This window comes from Sus scrofa, chromosome 2, assembly GCF_000003025.6.
Source record: "Sus scrofa isolate TJ Tabasco breed Duroc chromosome 2, Sscrofa11.1, whole genome shotgun sequence".
Classification (NCBI taxonomy): domain Eukaryota; kingdom Metazoa; phylum Chordata; class Mammalia; order Artiodactyla; family Suidae; genus Sus; species Sus scrofa.
This window is the reverse complement of record NC_010444.4, coordinates 61,192,570-61,206,427: the sequence shown is the minus strand read 5'-3', so window position 1 is coordinate 61,206,427 and position 13,858 is coordinate 61,192,570. Positions and strand designations below refer to the sequence as shown.

At 48.3% G+C, this 13,858-nt stretch overlaps 1 protein-coding gene across 17 annotated transcripts in view; it reads right to left on the bottom strand.

The window, feature by feature from the left end:
- The window catches only part of EPS15L1 (epidermal growth factor receptor pathway substrate 15 like 1), a 104,077-nt gene that overhangs the window by 36,700 nt on the left and 53,519 nt on the right, over positions 1 to 13,858 (bottom strand). For all 17 annotated transcript variants that reach the window (XR_002341604.1, XM_003123481.5, XM_013994629.2 and 14 more), the window contains 3 exons: positions 7,168 to 7,329; positions 6,461 to 6,658; positions 4,611 to 4,775 (listed from right to left, as the gene is read on the bottom strand). Coding sequence is in view for 16 of the 17 variants with exons in the window: in XM_003123481.5 (XP_003123529.3) it covers positions 4,611 to 4,775; positions 6,461 to 6,658; positions 7,168 to 7,329 (525 nt within the window). In the remaining variant the exon portion in view is untranslated. The remainder of the gene's footprint in view (positions 1 to 4,610; positions 4,776 to 6,460; positions 6,659 to 7,167; positions 7,330 to 13,858) is intronic.

The window sequence follows — 13,858 nt, the reverse complement described above, 5'->3', positions numbered from 1 at the left end:
AGATATTATGCTGAGTGAAAGAATCCCATCACAAAAAGACAAACACTGTGTAATTCTACTTATATGAGGTCCCCAGAGCCATCAACTTCACAGAGACAGAGAGCAGAATAGTGGGTGCGTGCAGGGTTGAGGGAGGAAGGAAAGGGAGCTGGTCTTTAATGGGTACAAAAAAGTTCTGGAGCTCAGCTCTACCATGTGAATGTACTTAACTCTACTGAACTATATACTTAAAAATGGTGACGATGGTAAGCTTGACACTATGTCTTTTACTGCAATGAGAAATTTTTTTTAAAAATCACTGAGTCAGAGAAAAATCATTATTTTTGTAAATGTCAGAAAGAAAAATGTAATGAGCTACCCAACAACTGCAACTAGAGGCCTTGTTCAAAGGTCTGCCTCCTTCGACTACCTTCTCAGAGAGCATGCACCTACGTGGGCATTTTAAAAAATGCCGTTTCCACACCAAGAAACATGCTAGCTATTTACATCCTGAGAGGAAATGAGTGCTTATGCAGTTAGAACTACTAGAGCATACCCAGCATTTTGCATTTTTTTTAAAAAAGTACTTATCTCTAGAAACAAACAAGTTTATTTAAATCAGAGGGGGAAAAAAAAAAAACCTGCTTTTGAAGAGCAAGTTTTTATAGCGGAAAATGACCTGAAAGGGGGGAGCGGGGAGGCTTCACAATATACACGGGAACGGTGCACTTGGTTTAGAAACACCAAGCTATTTTGGTTAATAAAGACACACCCTCAGTGAAAACATGAAGGTTTCACTATGATAGTAAAAAGCACAACATCCTCAGTGAGGCTGGCAAATGTGTCAGCATCTGCAGGGCTAGCAAACTCAGCCCTTATTCCAACTGACAAAACCAAATGATTACAGAGCTTCTGTGAAAATACAGATGATGGTTACCAGGCAATGACATCAAAGGTGCCAAAGGCAGATTCTTGATGAGGCTCCTACCCTCTGGGCTGGCTGACTTCAGGGAGCAGGATGGGTCTCAGAGGTACTAGGCTAACAGGAAGCCATGGGCTTTGAAAGGACAGACCAACGCCCCAGCTCTGTGATGAATATGGAAGGATTCTCTTTACCTGAGAAAGATTACCTGGAGCCTTCAACCATAGGGCTTCCCAAGGCGGGGAAACCAAGCCATTTCTTGGGCAAGAAAGTATCGATGCGTGCAAGCACTGCGTCTGGCAGCAGCATGTGGACTCGGTAGGGACACTGTGGGGGCTAACTACTTTGAGAAGCCCCAGCCAGCAAGCACTCGGGATTCTGAGACATGAATCAATGTGACAGAAAAGTCCTAATCTAAGGAAGCCAGGAGGCCAGCGTGGAAAACAAACCTCTGGCACTGCGCCATGGGGCAAGGAACACATCTGTTCCAAAAGAACAGAAAGACATGAAGAACAACCCGGATGAAGCAGTGAGTTAAGAATGACAACTTGGCCTTAGAATGGAAGCTTCTATTTAGTTTTTAATTAGCATTGACATACAAATTGGTTGTTTGGTTTCTGGGTTTTTTTTTTTTTTTTTACTATTTTCAATTGTCATTTGGAAGACTGACAAATAACAGTGGACAATGGCAGAGAAGAGGATGACTCTGGTGTCTCTGGCCGCAAGCCCTTGAAGCAAAAGTCAGGTCTGCAAATCCTCTGTCTGGAGAAACTGTTTGCCTGAGGCAGCAACTGCTCCCTCCACTTCTAAGGGGAAGCAACAGAAGACCCCCCCGCCGCAGGATTCATGTGGTTAGGGTAACCACATGTGGTTCAGATTCCAGTTCACAGATACAGAGCAGAAAACTAGATTTCCCCTAGTACAGGGGTGCTGTCAAACTCCACCCATCCACTGACCACCTACCACTGAGAACAGGAGCCATCTGCCAACTTGGTGGACACAAGGGCAGCACGGGGTGATCAACAAGCACAAGGTGAACGACATGTCCCCTGGCAGAGCGAGAATACCTTGAACAATGAGTTTCGTGACCAGTCTTAAGTTTTGCATTTCTTAGGAAATAGACAGGACACCTCTGAAAGGGCATCAACATGATATTCTGTAACATTCCTTCTCTTTAGATGGGTGCTGGGCAGTGGTGCGCTGTGAAGCAGCCCTCTGATTAAAAAAAAGCCATGACTGGTAGCTTCGGCCAATTCTCATGGTGTAAATATCCCATTGGACTGATTTTCTTTCTTTTTTTTTTTTTGTCTTTTTTTTTTGTTGTTGCTGTTGTTGTTGCTATTTCTTGGGCCGCTCCCGCGGCATATGGAGGTTCCCAGGCTAGGGGTCGAATCAGAGCTGCAGCCACCGGCCTACGCCAGAGCCACAGCAACGCGGGATCCGAGCCGCGTCTGTACCCTATACCACAGCTCATGGCAACGCCAGATCGTTAACCCACTGAGCAAGGGCAGGGACCGAACCCAAAACCTCATGGTTCCTAGTCGGATTCGTTAACCACTGCGCCACGACGGGAACTCCTGGACTGATTTTCAAGTTACCAAATTTGAACAGCTTACTAAATTCCTATTTAATAATCAGCTCTAGAGAGGTAATAAAACTGGCTCAAGCACGCCAGAGGCTGGATGTGACAGACAACCCCATCTTTCCTGATGTATTCTGAGGCTGAAGTCTGGGGTGATTTATTAACCTTCTCTCTAGGAGACAGGCTGGTTGAGTGCTGACTTCAAGGCCAAGAGGATGGTATTCTTATCAGCGAATGAGAGACAAGAAATAAACATGGCTTTAAGAACCCTGATGTCTTAGACAAAGCAAAACTAGGTGAACCTAACACTAAACTTAGTAAGTTTAGCAGGACTGCCCAGACTTAGAAAGTTCTAGATTTACCTCTGTAGTCACACTGTTCTCAGAAAACCAAACCCCTCATTTTTATCCCCCCAAAGAGAAGAGAAGTCCCTCTCCTCCACAAGGGTCTTGAAATGTCCAGGAGTAAACAAAAAGCCTTCTTCAAATTGTTTATTAAAAAATGGAAACAAACCAAAAAGTGCTTTAAAAACTGTATTTGTACAACAAGATAAATATAGTTTTTCTTTCAGACACTGGTTGCAAGTTTCTACATAACAGATCTGACGTCAACATTTCAAGATGAATTGACTCTCATGTAAACTTTGCCCTGCTTACAAGATGAATAAAAATAAAGGTAAAAAATCTGTTGGGGGCGGTGGGGGAAAGAATCCCTGGCTGCTTGAAAACCACCATATGACTGCTAACTACAAGGGTGTTTGAGAGTGAGCTGTTCCATGAACTAAGACAGAACTGGGCAAGCCGAGAGCTGTGCAAGGGTACCAGTGACAGGTGGGACAAGAAAGAGAACAGCTATGAAGCTGAAATGCACACTGAGACAGCCGGGCAGCCGAGCGGGAAATTCTGCCTCACGCAGCTCATGAAAGATGTTCAGCTCATGAAAGATGTTCGTAGTCTCCACTTAGATGATAAAGCTGACGGTGGGCCTAGGAGCGGATATGGAATTCATTCGTTTACAATTCCGCAAGGAAAGGAATGTGTGAATGGCAGAGGGAGGTACTGAGCGCCAGAGACAGGAGACAGATGAGAACACCAACAGTGTCTTCTAAGCGAGCCAGAGAAGAAAGCATGAGCTCCCCCATAAATTCTTAGGACTGAGGACCTGGCTACTGAGAAAAGAAACATGTCAAGAAATGAGCAGAAAGCCGAGTTTCACATTAAGAGAGACAGAGAGGCTGAATTATTACAGGGAGGGGAAGGAATCCAGAAAGCAAACAGGGCCAGGAGCAGGAGGAGGGCTCAGAGGAGGAGCCCTGGAATAGAGACGGCAGCACAGGGTGTGCTGTGAAAGGCTTTGGGAGCAGAGCACGGCGAAACCGCCCAGACCACCAGCATCCCACTGGCTCCCTCAATGGCACAGAGATGCCTTCATCAGCCAAAACAAATTAGAATCAGCACAATTTGCAACAGCAGACTCCGGCAGAAACAGAGGACAAAGTTAACACCTGTGGGATGTCAGCAGCCTGAGGGCCTGCAGAAACCTAAACAGGCCAACAGGCCCTCAGACCTGCACCAGGACCACCAGAGTCACGAGGTTTGCACCAAAATGCTGAAGTGGCAAACATAACCAAAGTTTTAGGAGACAGGCCAATTCACAGGTGACACAGCAACACCCCAGGAGGGCTGACTGTCATTTTCCTTGAGCTTTACCTACACATTTACGTTACAAGTGCTCCTTGTGGAAACACACACACACACACACACACACACACTCTTTTGGCCTCCCAATTAGTAGAATGTGGGTTTTTCACAATCTGTGAGAGATGATTCAATTTTGGTTAAGCCTTGGAAACCCTCCAAATTTAGGTGGTTGGCCTACAGATGGAGGTCTTTAAAAACCGGTTTTACAAAGGATTTAGGTCTATCCTTGGCTTTGTCCTGGACACCAGAAAGGAGTACACCGGGCTTCGGGACCAGTGGGGACACGTAAGGCAGCAGCAAAAACAAGAATCACCCTGCACTTGGATTGAATTAAGGCTGGCAAGTGCTGGATCCAGCAGGCGGGGTATTCTCTGATCCCAGCATGGGACCTAATCCTAGAACGGGAATACATTTATTCAACCTTTACCATGGCTCCAAAACCGCCCCTCTCTGTCAAGGAGACGCCCTCGCTCAGGTCTGCTAGGTTGGTCAGGCTGGCTCCATGGGCCCCGTCGAGTGCCTGGTCACACTGCTCCAGACTCCGCTGGGCTTCCTGGTGGCTTTCATGCAGCTGCGAAAGCTTGCTTCTTGCCTGTACAATAAAGACATCGCCGGCATCAAGTATGGTTTAGGGGAAAGGTATCAGGTGACACATTTTTTTCTCCTGACATCCAACTCTGGATGATTCACACCAGTAACTGAACTATGCACCTACAGAGTAGACACTTCCTGCTGCTTTGTTTACAAGAAGTGAGATCGCTCGTAAACCAAGATGAGATCCTGCGGGCTGCTCCCGGCAGCCTCTTTGTATCCCTGATCCCTGACAGAGGCAAGTGTTCAAACAGACATTTGTTGGTTCGGAATGCACTGGAATTGGACAAAATCCAGATTCACAATCTATTCAAAGTGATATTCACCAGTCGTTTTCCTTTATGGGATTTTCATTACCCCACTTACTCCTCCCTATTCCTGGAGAAGGCATGTAAGGGCTGGGAAAGGAAGGCAATCACTGATGTCAAACAGACACTGGCATTATCTTAACTGCTTTGTACACACTGTGTGACCTCAGGCTGGGGACCTAACCTCTCTGTTTCCTCTTCTCCAAAACGGAGCGCTAGAAACCATAGCTAAAACACCTCTTGCAGTGTCTGACAGGGTGGACCTTAATAAACAGCAGCTATTGTTTTTATTATCATTATTATTATTGCTAACATACATTTATGTCTTAGCTCCTATCTATATTTTATTAACTCTGAAGGCTAGGAGGGAAAAGATTTAAGATAATCTTACAGTAAAGCACAACAAATGGTATTAAATCCCTGAGTGTTTCATGTTTGTAATTAACTTTTGCCTGTAAACTGGCAAAAAGAGCAAAGAGACTGATGCAATCAAGAAAGGAAGCACGAATATGCTTTTTTCTTTTCTTTTCTTTTTTCTGGAGTTTGGAGAGAAAACATTTATTGCAAGGGCCATGTAAGGAGTACCGGGTGGCTCATGCTCAAAAGGCCTGAACTTCCTGATAGGTCTTAGGGAAGTTTTTCAAGGAAGGGCAAGGGAGAGGATTTGCAGGGTGCAAGATCAAATACCACCCCCCACTCTGCAGATGGGACACCAAAGGGCCAGTAAGGAGGCCTTTGGCTATTATATACAGGGGAGCAGGAAAATAGCCCTCCCTCTGCTGGTGGGCAGTGGATGCAGGCCTCAAGGCCTTCATACAAGAGCAGGACAGGGAGGGCTGCCTGGATGAGGCCCCATGGGGCAATGCTCCTTAGAGGATGGGGCCTCCTCGGTGTGACAATTTTCAAATGGCACGGGGACAGAAAGGTGCTGGACCATGTCTTGGACTCTGTCCCTTTCACCTGTGCAAGGACCAGGCTGGGAAGAGCACTTCTTGAACCCAAGGCTCTCTCCAAAGGAGTTAACTTAATGTCCTCACCCAGCAGCCCCTACTCCTCAGAAATAACGTGCACTCAGGCAGGGAAGTAGAAGGCTAGTAAGGCAAAGCGGCCGCCGCCAACCAAGGCCAACATGATGTGGAACACCTGCTGGGGAACCCTCAGAATTTCACCTTCAGGCCAAAGAAAGTCTTCTGAGCAGAGAACCTAACATAAACGAGGTGGGTGAGAGGAAAGGAAACATGTACTGCAGTGCAAACAACTGGGACCGCTGGTCGCACACACCTCTGTGACTGCTCTGCTCATGGCAGACACCCCAGTGGGCAGAAGACCACAGAAGCATCCCTGGCCAGGGGTGGAGGCCCTGCACCCATGAGGATACCTGGTTGATTTCATCTTGTGTGGATTTTAGGGACTTGATGATGGTTTCCAGTTGAACTTTCCCAGCCTGAATGCTCTGCTCCAGCTGTGTTTCCTCCTGCTGCAGTCGGTTCAGCTCAGATTTGGCCCGGTTCAGGTCATCTTCCTGCGACTTGAGGTCGGATTCCTGAGACTGAATCTGCGTCTTCAGCGAGGAAATCTGAAATGAGATGAAACAACACTTCCAGGAAGAATTCTGGTTTGTGTTCTTGAAATGAGCTGACCCACGAAGGTGGAGAGCAGCCTGAAAGCCAGAGCCTGGCTTCCTCACAGGGACCCCTCTTCACACCTAGGACAAGCACAGATCATCTGCCTTTCCCTCGAGGCTGAACATTCCCAAAAGAGGCCTCAGACAGGGATGTAAGGAGTTTACAACGTGCTGAGGCTACAACCTCCCTGGACTGTACCAAACAGCAAAGCCACCAGGGGAGGGAAGAGAGGGGTGCTGTGGGTCACCAGACAGGGTGGGGTGTCCATACATGGGTTCATGCTTATACACATGACATGGTGGAGGAGACAGGTCAGGCCACATACGCCTGGGCACTTTCCAAATGATACATTCAGCTTCTCTATTAAACCCATAGGATGTCCTAGCCCTGATTCAAAGTCAGGGTGAGCTCAGGGAAGCCTGTGAGGCACTCCTCCCTGTGATAGGCACAGGGAACTCACCATCTGGGTCTCGTCCTGGCACTTCTGCCTGACATCGCTCAACATGTCTCGGAGCTTGGCCTTCTGCTGGTCCATTTCGTCCAGGCGGTCTTGGGCGTCTTGTTTCTGAGCTTCAAGCTCTTGCAAACTGCTTGTTTCCCGATCTAAATCATTTTGTAATTCCTGGGAAAGGGTGGCATCGATTTACTTGAGACTCATTAAAACAGGGTACATCCAAGGTAACATGGTCCCAGGCTGGGCTGGAGCCCTTGAGATGTCATCCAAAACCTCCCCGGGACTGGCGTCCTGCACACACCATCAGGAACACCACACACATCTCAGTGTGGCAGCCCCAGCTGAATCTCTCACTAAGTCCCTCAGGAAATATTTACTGATGGCCTAAGAGAGGACAGGTAACAGGTGAGGGGCTGGGTCCGGGGCTAGAAGAGCTCTTCAGTGGTCAGGGGTGGGAGCGAACAGCCATCACTCAGACACAAATGAACTGAGATGAATGGATCTCATGCGTGCTGTTGGTCACTGCTGCAGGAGGCCTGCAGAGACTGGACTGATGCTACATGGGAGAAGAAGAACCCCATGGAGCACCACTTTGATGAGACCAAAGGACAAGCAGGCAGCAGTGAGGAAAGGAGCAGGAATGTGAAGAGCAGATGGGGAAACAGAGGACCCTCAAGAGCAGGGGGTGTCCGGGTCCAGGTGGATCACAGGAAAGAGGCCGTGCCTCACAGGCCACGCCAAAGGGGCAGCTCTGGCTTTTGCAGCAGGAAGCCCCTGTGGATTCTGAACACAGAGAAAGGCATAATGGTTCTCAAGCTCCAAGCGGGCCATCTCTGTCAAGACAGCCAATGCGCATATGCTAGGACTTGACTACTGGACTTGCAGGGAAAGGCTTCTAGGGGTGGATGGCAATGCTGTGATAGCAAAAGCTGCCAACAATGCAAAGTTCCATATGTGGGTTGCGGGACTTGCAGCAAAGAACATCCACAGGGACACTGCACTGAGTTACAACGTGAAATGAACAAGGCACGAGGCAGAGTGCACACGCGTTGCACACTAGCAATCGTGCAAACAGAAAGGGGAGAATATGCAGATGTCTCTCCTTGAACACATGCAACCTTTCTAGGAGGCTCCATGGGAGCAGCTGGACCCCCTCTGGAGGCACAGGGAGGGCAGGAGGCCTCTCTATCTTTGATTTTCCACCAAAATGTGACAGAATGTCTTACCTACCTATAAGATAGATGACTAAAGCAGAGACAGGATGGGAGAGGAGGGTGTGGCCATGAGGCCCACAGAGGAAGCAGAGACGGTGGGGAGGGAACTCAGGCTGGGGTCAGGGGAGAGGTGAAGGCAGCCCAGGCGAGGCAGTGGCTGTGGGAATCAAAGGAAGGGGTGGACTTGAGGGCACTGCTGAGGGGTCAGGGAGGTCAGAGTGGTGAGTCCAATCTCCAGAGCTGGCCTGGGCTGCCGGTGGCTAATGTCATCTTAGAAGAAAACCCAAAAGAGGTGCAGGGTCTCTCTCTCCCTGCTTTGAGGACAAAAAAGTCATAGCTCTCTCGTGATAGCCAGAATACACCTCTTAAGTTATTCTGGGGGGTGGGTTCTCTGGTCCCCAGTCTCCTTGCCCCCGACATTTAATTTAAGGAGAGGATTTCAAGTCTAACAGTTTGGGGAACATGACACTGAATGTTTGCAAGGGGGGCAGTGGCAGTGAGGGGACATGGGTTTGCCACATCTGAGGGAAGGACAGGTGATGGGGGAGGGGGAGCCGAAGGAAGGAGGAGGTCAGGCCCAGAGTGGGGTGCTTGGGATGTCAGAGAATCTGGGCCTCACTCCATAATGGAGAAGGAGCCATGGAAACCCACAGGAAGACAGCCTGCCAGCCTCGGTTAGGAAGAGTGCTGCAGTCGGAGCAGGGGAGGTATCTGAGCAAAGAGAAGACAGGAAAAAAAAAAAAAAAAAAACCCAGACAACCTACAGACTCAGAGCAACCCCCAATGGAATGCCTGCTGGCTCTGACAAGCGGATTCCAAAATTCATGAGGAAACACAAGGGATCCAGGATAGCCAAAACAATCTCAAGAAATACAAAGTTGGAAGACTCACCCTTTTCAATTTGAAAACTTATGACAAAATAGTAATCAAGACAGAGTGATACTGGCATAAAAAGAGACAGGAAGCATTGGGATGGAGGTGAGAGTCCAGAAATAAACCCATATGTCTATGACCAGTTGATTCTTGAAAAGGGTGCCAAGACCATTCAATGGGAGAAGGAACAGTCTCTTTAAGAAATGGTTCTGGGGAGTTTCCGTTGTGGCTCAGCGGTAACGAACCCAACTAGTAACCATGAGGATGTGGCTTCTATCCATGGCCTCGCTCAGTGGGTTAAGGATCCAGTGTTGATGTGAACTGCGGCGTAGGTCAAAGACACGGCTCGGATCTGCTGTTGCGTGGCTGTGATGTAGGCCAGCAGCTATAGCTCCAATTCAACCCCTAGCCTAGGAACCTCCACATGCAGCGGGTGTGGTCCTAAAAAGAAAAAAAAAAAAAAAAAAAAAAAAAAAGTGGTTCTGGGACAACTGGCTATCCATGTGCAGAACAATGAAGTTCGACCTGACCTCACACAATATATAAAAATTCACTCAAAATGGCTCAAACACCAAAATGTAATAGCTAAAACTACAAAACTCTCAGAAGAAAATGTGGGATAAATCTTTGTGACCTTGGATTTGGCAATGGGCTCTTAGTTATGACACCAAAAGCAAGAGCAAAAAAATGGAATAAACTGGACTTCACCAAAATTTGAAACTTTTGTGCTTCAACGGACAACCATCAAGGAATTCCCTGGTATCCTAATGGTTAAGAATTTGGTATAGGTTGTTGCTGTGGCACAGTTTCTATCCCTAACCCGGGAACTTCCACATGCCACAGGTGTGGCCAAAAAATTAAAAGAGGACAACCATCAAGAAAGTGAAAAGAGGAGTTCCCGTCATAGCGCAGCGGAAACAAACCCGACTAGGAACCATGAGGTTGCGGGTTTGATCCCTGGCCTCGCTCAGTGGGTTAAGGATCCAGCGTTGCCGTGAGCTGTGGAGTTAGTCGCAAACGTGGCTCGGATCTGATGTTGCTGGGGCTGTAGTATAGTCCAGTGACTACAGCACCAATTCAACCCCCAGCCTGGGAGCCTCCATATACTGCGAGCGTGGCCCTAAAAAGCAAAAAAAAGAAAGAAAGTTTAAAAACAACCAAAAGATAGGCTATAATATTTGCAAATCATACATTTGATAAGAGAATTTATCTAGAAAATATAAAGAACACTTTACAACTCAGCTATAAAAAGACGAATAGCCCAATTTAAAAATGGGCAAGGATCTGAGTTGACTTTTCTCCAAAGAAGATACACAAATGGCCAATAAGCACAGGAAAAGCCACTCATCATCGTAAGGGAAAGCAACTGGGGCAACGAGATGCCACTCCACACCCCCTAGGAAGGCCATAATAAAAAAGGGGATACATCAAGTGTTGGTAAGGATGTGGAGAAACTGGAACCCTTGTGCATTGCTGGTGATAATGTAAAATGGTGTAGCCACTTCAGAAAACGGTCTGGCAAGTCTATTAACTTGCATGTTAATAGTCATGGTGGCAGGAGTTCCCATCGTGGCGCAGTGGTTAACGAATCCGACTAGGAACTATGAGGTTGCGGGTTCGGTCCCTGCCCTTGCTCAGTGGGTTAACGATGCGGCGTTGCCGTGAGCTGTGGTGTAGGTTGCAGACGCGGCTCGGATCCCGCGTTGCTGTGGCTCTGGCGTAGGCCAGTGGCTGCAGCTCCGATTGGACCCCTAGCCTGGGAACCTCCATATGCCGCGGGAGCGGCCCAAAAAAATAGCAAAAAGACAAAAAAAAAAAAAAATAGTCATGGTGGCATTATTTGCAACAGCTTAAAAGTAGAAAAGCGCAAACAGCCATCAACTAATGAACAGATGAATAAAATGTGGTCCAGCCATACACTGAAATATTACTCAGCCATAAACAGGAATGAAGCACTGACACATGCCAACATGAATGAACCTTGAAAACTAAGCTGAGTGAAGGAGGCCAGACACAGAGGCCTTATAATCTATTGTCCCACTCATATGAAATGTTCAGGACAGGCAAATCCGGAGAAAGTAGATTACTGGTTGCCAGGGCCTGGCTGGTGATGGAATAGGCACTGCTAATGGGCATGGGGTTTCTTTTTGGAGAGATGAAAATGTTCTGTGACTGACAGTGGTGACAGCTGTATAACTCTGTGCATATACTAAAAACCACTGAATTATATACTTCAAAGGGATGAACTGTATGGTATGTGAATTATATCTCAGTAAAGCTGTTGATACAAAAACAAAACAATAAACCAGGCAAAGATGCTGCAGGTTCTCACTAGGATGGTAGCCTTGGAAAAGGAGAGATCACCAGGGCAGGCTGGGGAAAAGCAGGCCTAAGGGGCTGAAGCTCCCACTGCTCACAACCAAACACAAATTGACCGGAGGACTGAGGCCTCCTCCCTGACCTGCAGCCTGAGCTGGCGGGTGTGGCACATGACCTCTCAGCCAGACCCACTTGGGAAGAGGCAGCAGGAACCAAAGTCAAACCTGGCTGCATAGGGAAACTTTAAACAACATATAGCGTTCTGTCCCAGACCAAGGAGCTGCCATCACATTGCAGCAGGGCCCCACCCTGGCCTGAGTACAAATGAGCTCCCATGGAAAAGGGGCTGGTCTGGCTGGCACTGGGCTCCCTCCAGCTCTAGGGGGCTGTCGGGGCAAACAGGGACCCCATCAGCTCAAAGGCTGCAGGAGTGCACCATCAGGACCCAGCAGCAAGGGTTCCGGGGGGGCCTTGCTGAGCCACAGACCAGAGTGGACAACCCCTCCCGACATCAGAGCAGGTCTCTGCAAAGACCCAATGGCTTTCTCAGAATCACCCAGGAGTAGGCTCCAGAGACCTGGTACTGGTTTCCCTCGTAGCTGAAGGACATCACAGCACCCAGCTCCCCAGGCACAGGAATGCAAACCAGAGCTCATTCAGAGTAACCCAGACACAATGGGAGGGAGAACTGCTTGCCTAGGCATCTGTGTGGCCAGCCAGGCCAAGGCCAAGGTGAGAGGGAAGATGTGGCCAGCTCCGCCACACCAAACAGCCAAAAGGATGGAAGGTAAGGCAAAATAGGTGGTGCAAAACTATGTCTAAGGGGTCAGTTCTAGGACATAGGTGGAAATCTTAGGGCTGAGGTAAAAATAAAACAGCAGGATGAACATACACATCCAGAAAAACAGTCACTTCACCTGTGGTCTTATAAACAAGGCAGCTCATTTCAGAAAAAAACAAAAAACGAAAAACAAACACACACTTAATGGTAGAGGAAGGATGGGCCCTGCCTTCTGATTCAAAACATTCCAGGGGGTCATCTAAACCCCAATCCTCAATACCAACGTGCAGACAGTGAGAAGCTATAAGAGAGGAGTTGCCTGCACGTTGTGGGGCAGCATTGGGTGCCATCCATCCACTGGGTGTCTCACAGAATCCTCCGCCCCCTCATGGACAGGCCCAGGGAAGGAGGAAGAGGGCCACCCAGCACCCCATAAGCCCGAGTCAGGTGCTGCTTCCCCTGGCCTGGCTCAGGTCCCTGTCCTAGGAGATGGCCCAGAAAGAACCAGCCACTCTCATGGTGCACACTGCAGTCAGACACTGCTCTTCGCCCTGAGCCAAACACAGTCCATGCACTGATCCTTGAAGCCAGGCAGGAAGGTGTGGAGGCCTGGAGGCTGAGCAACGTGGTGGGCGGGAGTGGTGACTGCTCAGCACTGCTCCTCTTCCCCAGCCCTGAGCTCAGAGCACTCGAAGCCCCCACGCAGAGATCATCGGCCCAGTGGCATGGCTCAGCCTTGCTCTCAAGGCCCTACAGATGATTGAGCTTTCTCAAAATGGCAGAGCTTTCTCAATTCATTCAGACCTCAGATATCTCAAGGACTGATCTTTCTTCAAGGGGGTAGCTCCCAGGCACTGACCATTTGCTTCTGGCACAGCCTCACCTCTGCCCCGACAACGGGTAAGCACTGAGCATGTTCCAGGCCCCTCCATACTCCAGCCCACTGCCCAGGACATTAGAACACTCATCACCAACAACACACAAGGCCCAGAGATGTTAAGTAACTTGCCCAAGGTCACAGAGCTGCCCAGAAGAGGCAGGTTTGAGCCCCAGCAGTCAGACCTCCAGGGTCTGCCATCACCACCACCCACAAGGAGACTCTCCAAGCAGGACTGTCCTGAGAACAGGTTAGGGGTCACTGTCTGAACCTCCAAAGTTCAGGCTGAGTGAAAGAAACCAGACACAAAAAGCTGAATGTTGTATGATTCCCTTTATGTGAAATATCCAGAAGAAACAAATCTATAGAGACAGAAAGTAGATTAGTGGTTGTCAGGGGCTGGGGAAGGGGAAATGGAGAGTGACTGCTAATGGGGATGGGCTTTCCTTTAGGGGTGATGGGAATGTTCTGGAACTGAACAGAGCAGGTGGTTAAGCAACATAATATGCTAAAATCACTGAACTGTACATTTCAGTATAGTGAGTTTCATGTTACATGAATTACATATCTAAAAAAAAAAAAAATCCACTGTCTATGACTATAGGCAACTCAAAAAAAAAAAAAAAAAATCAC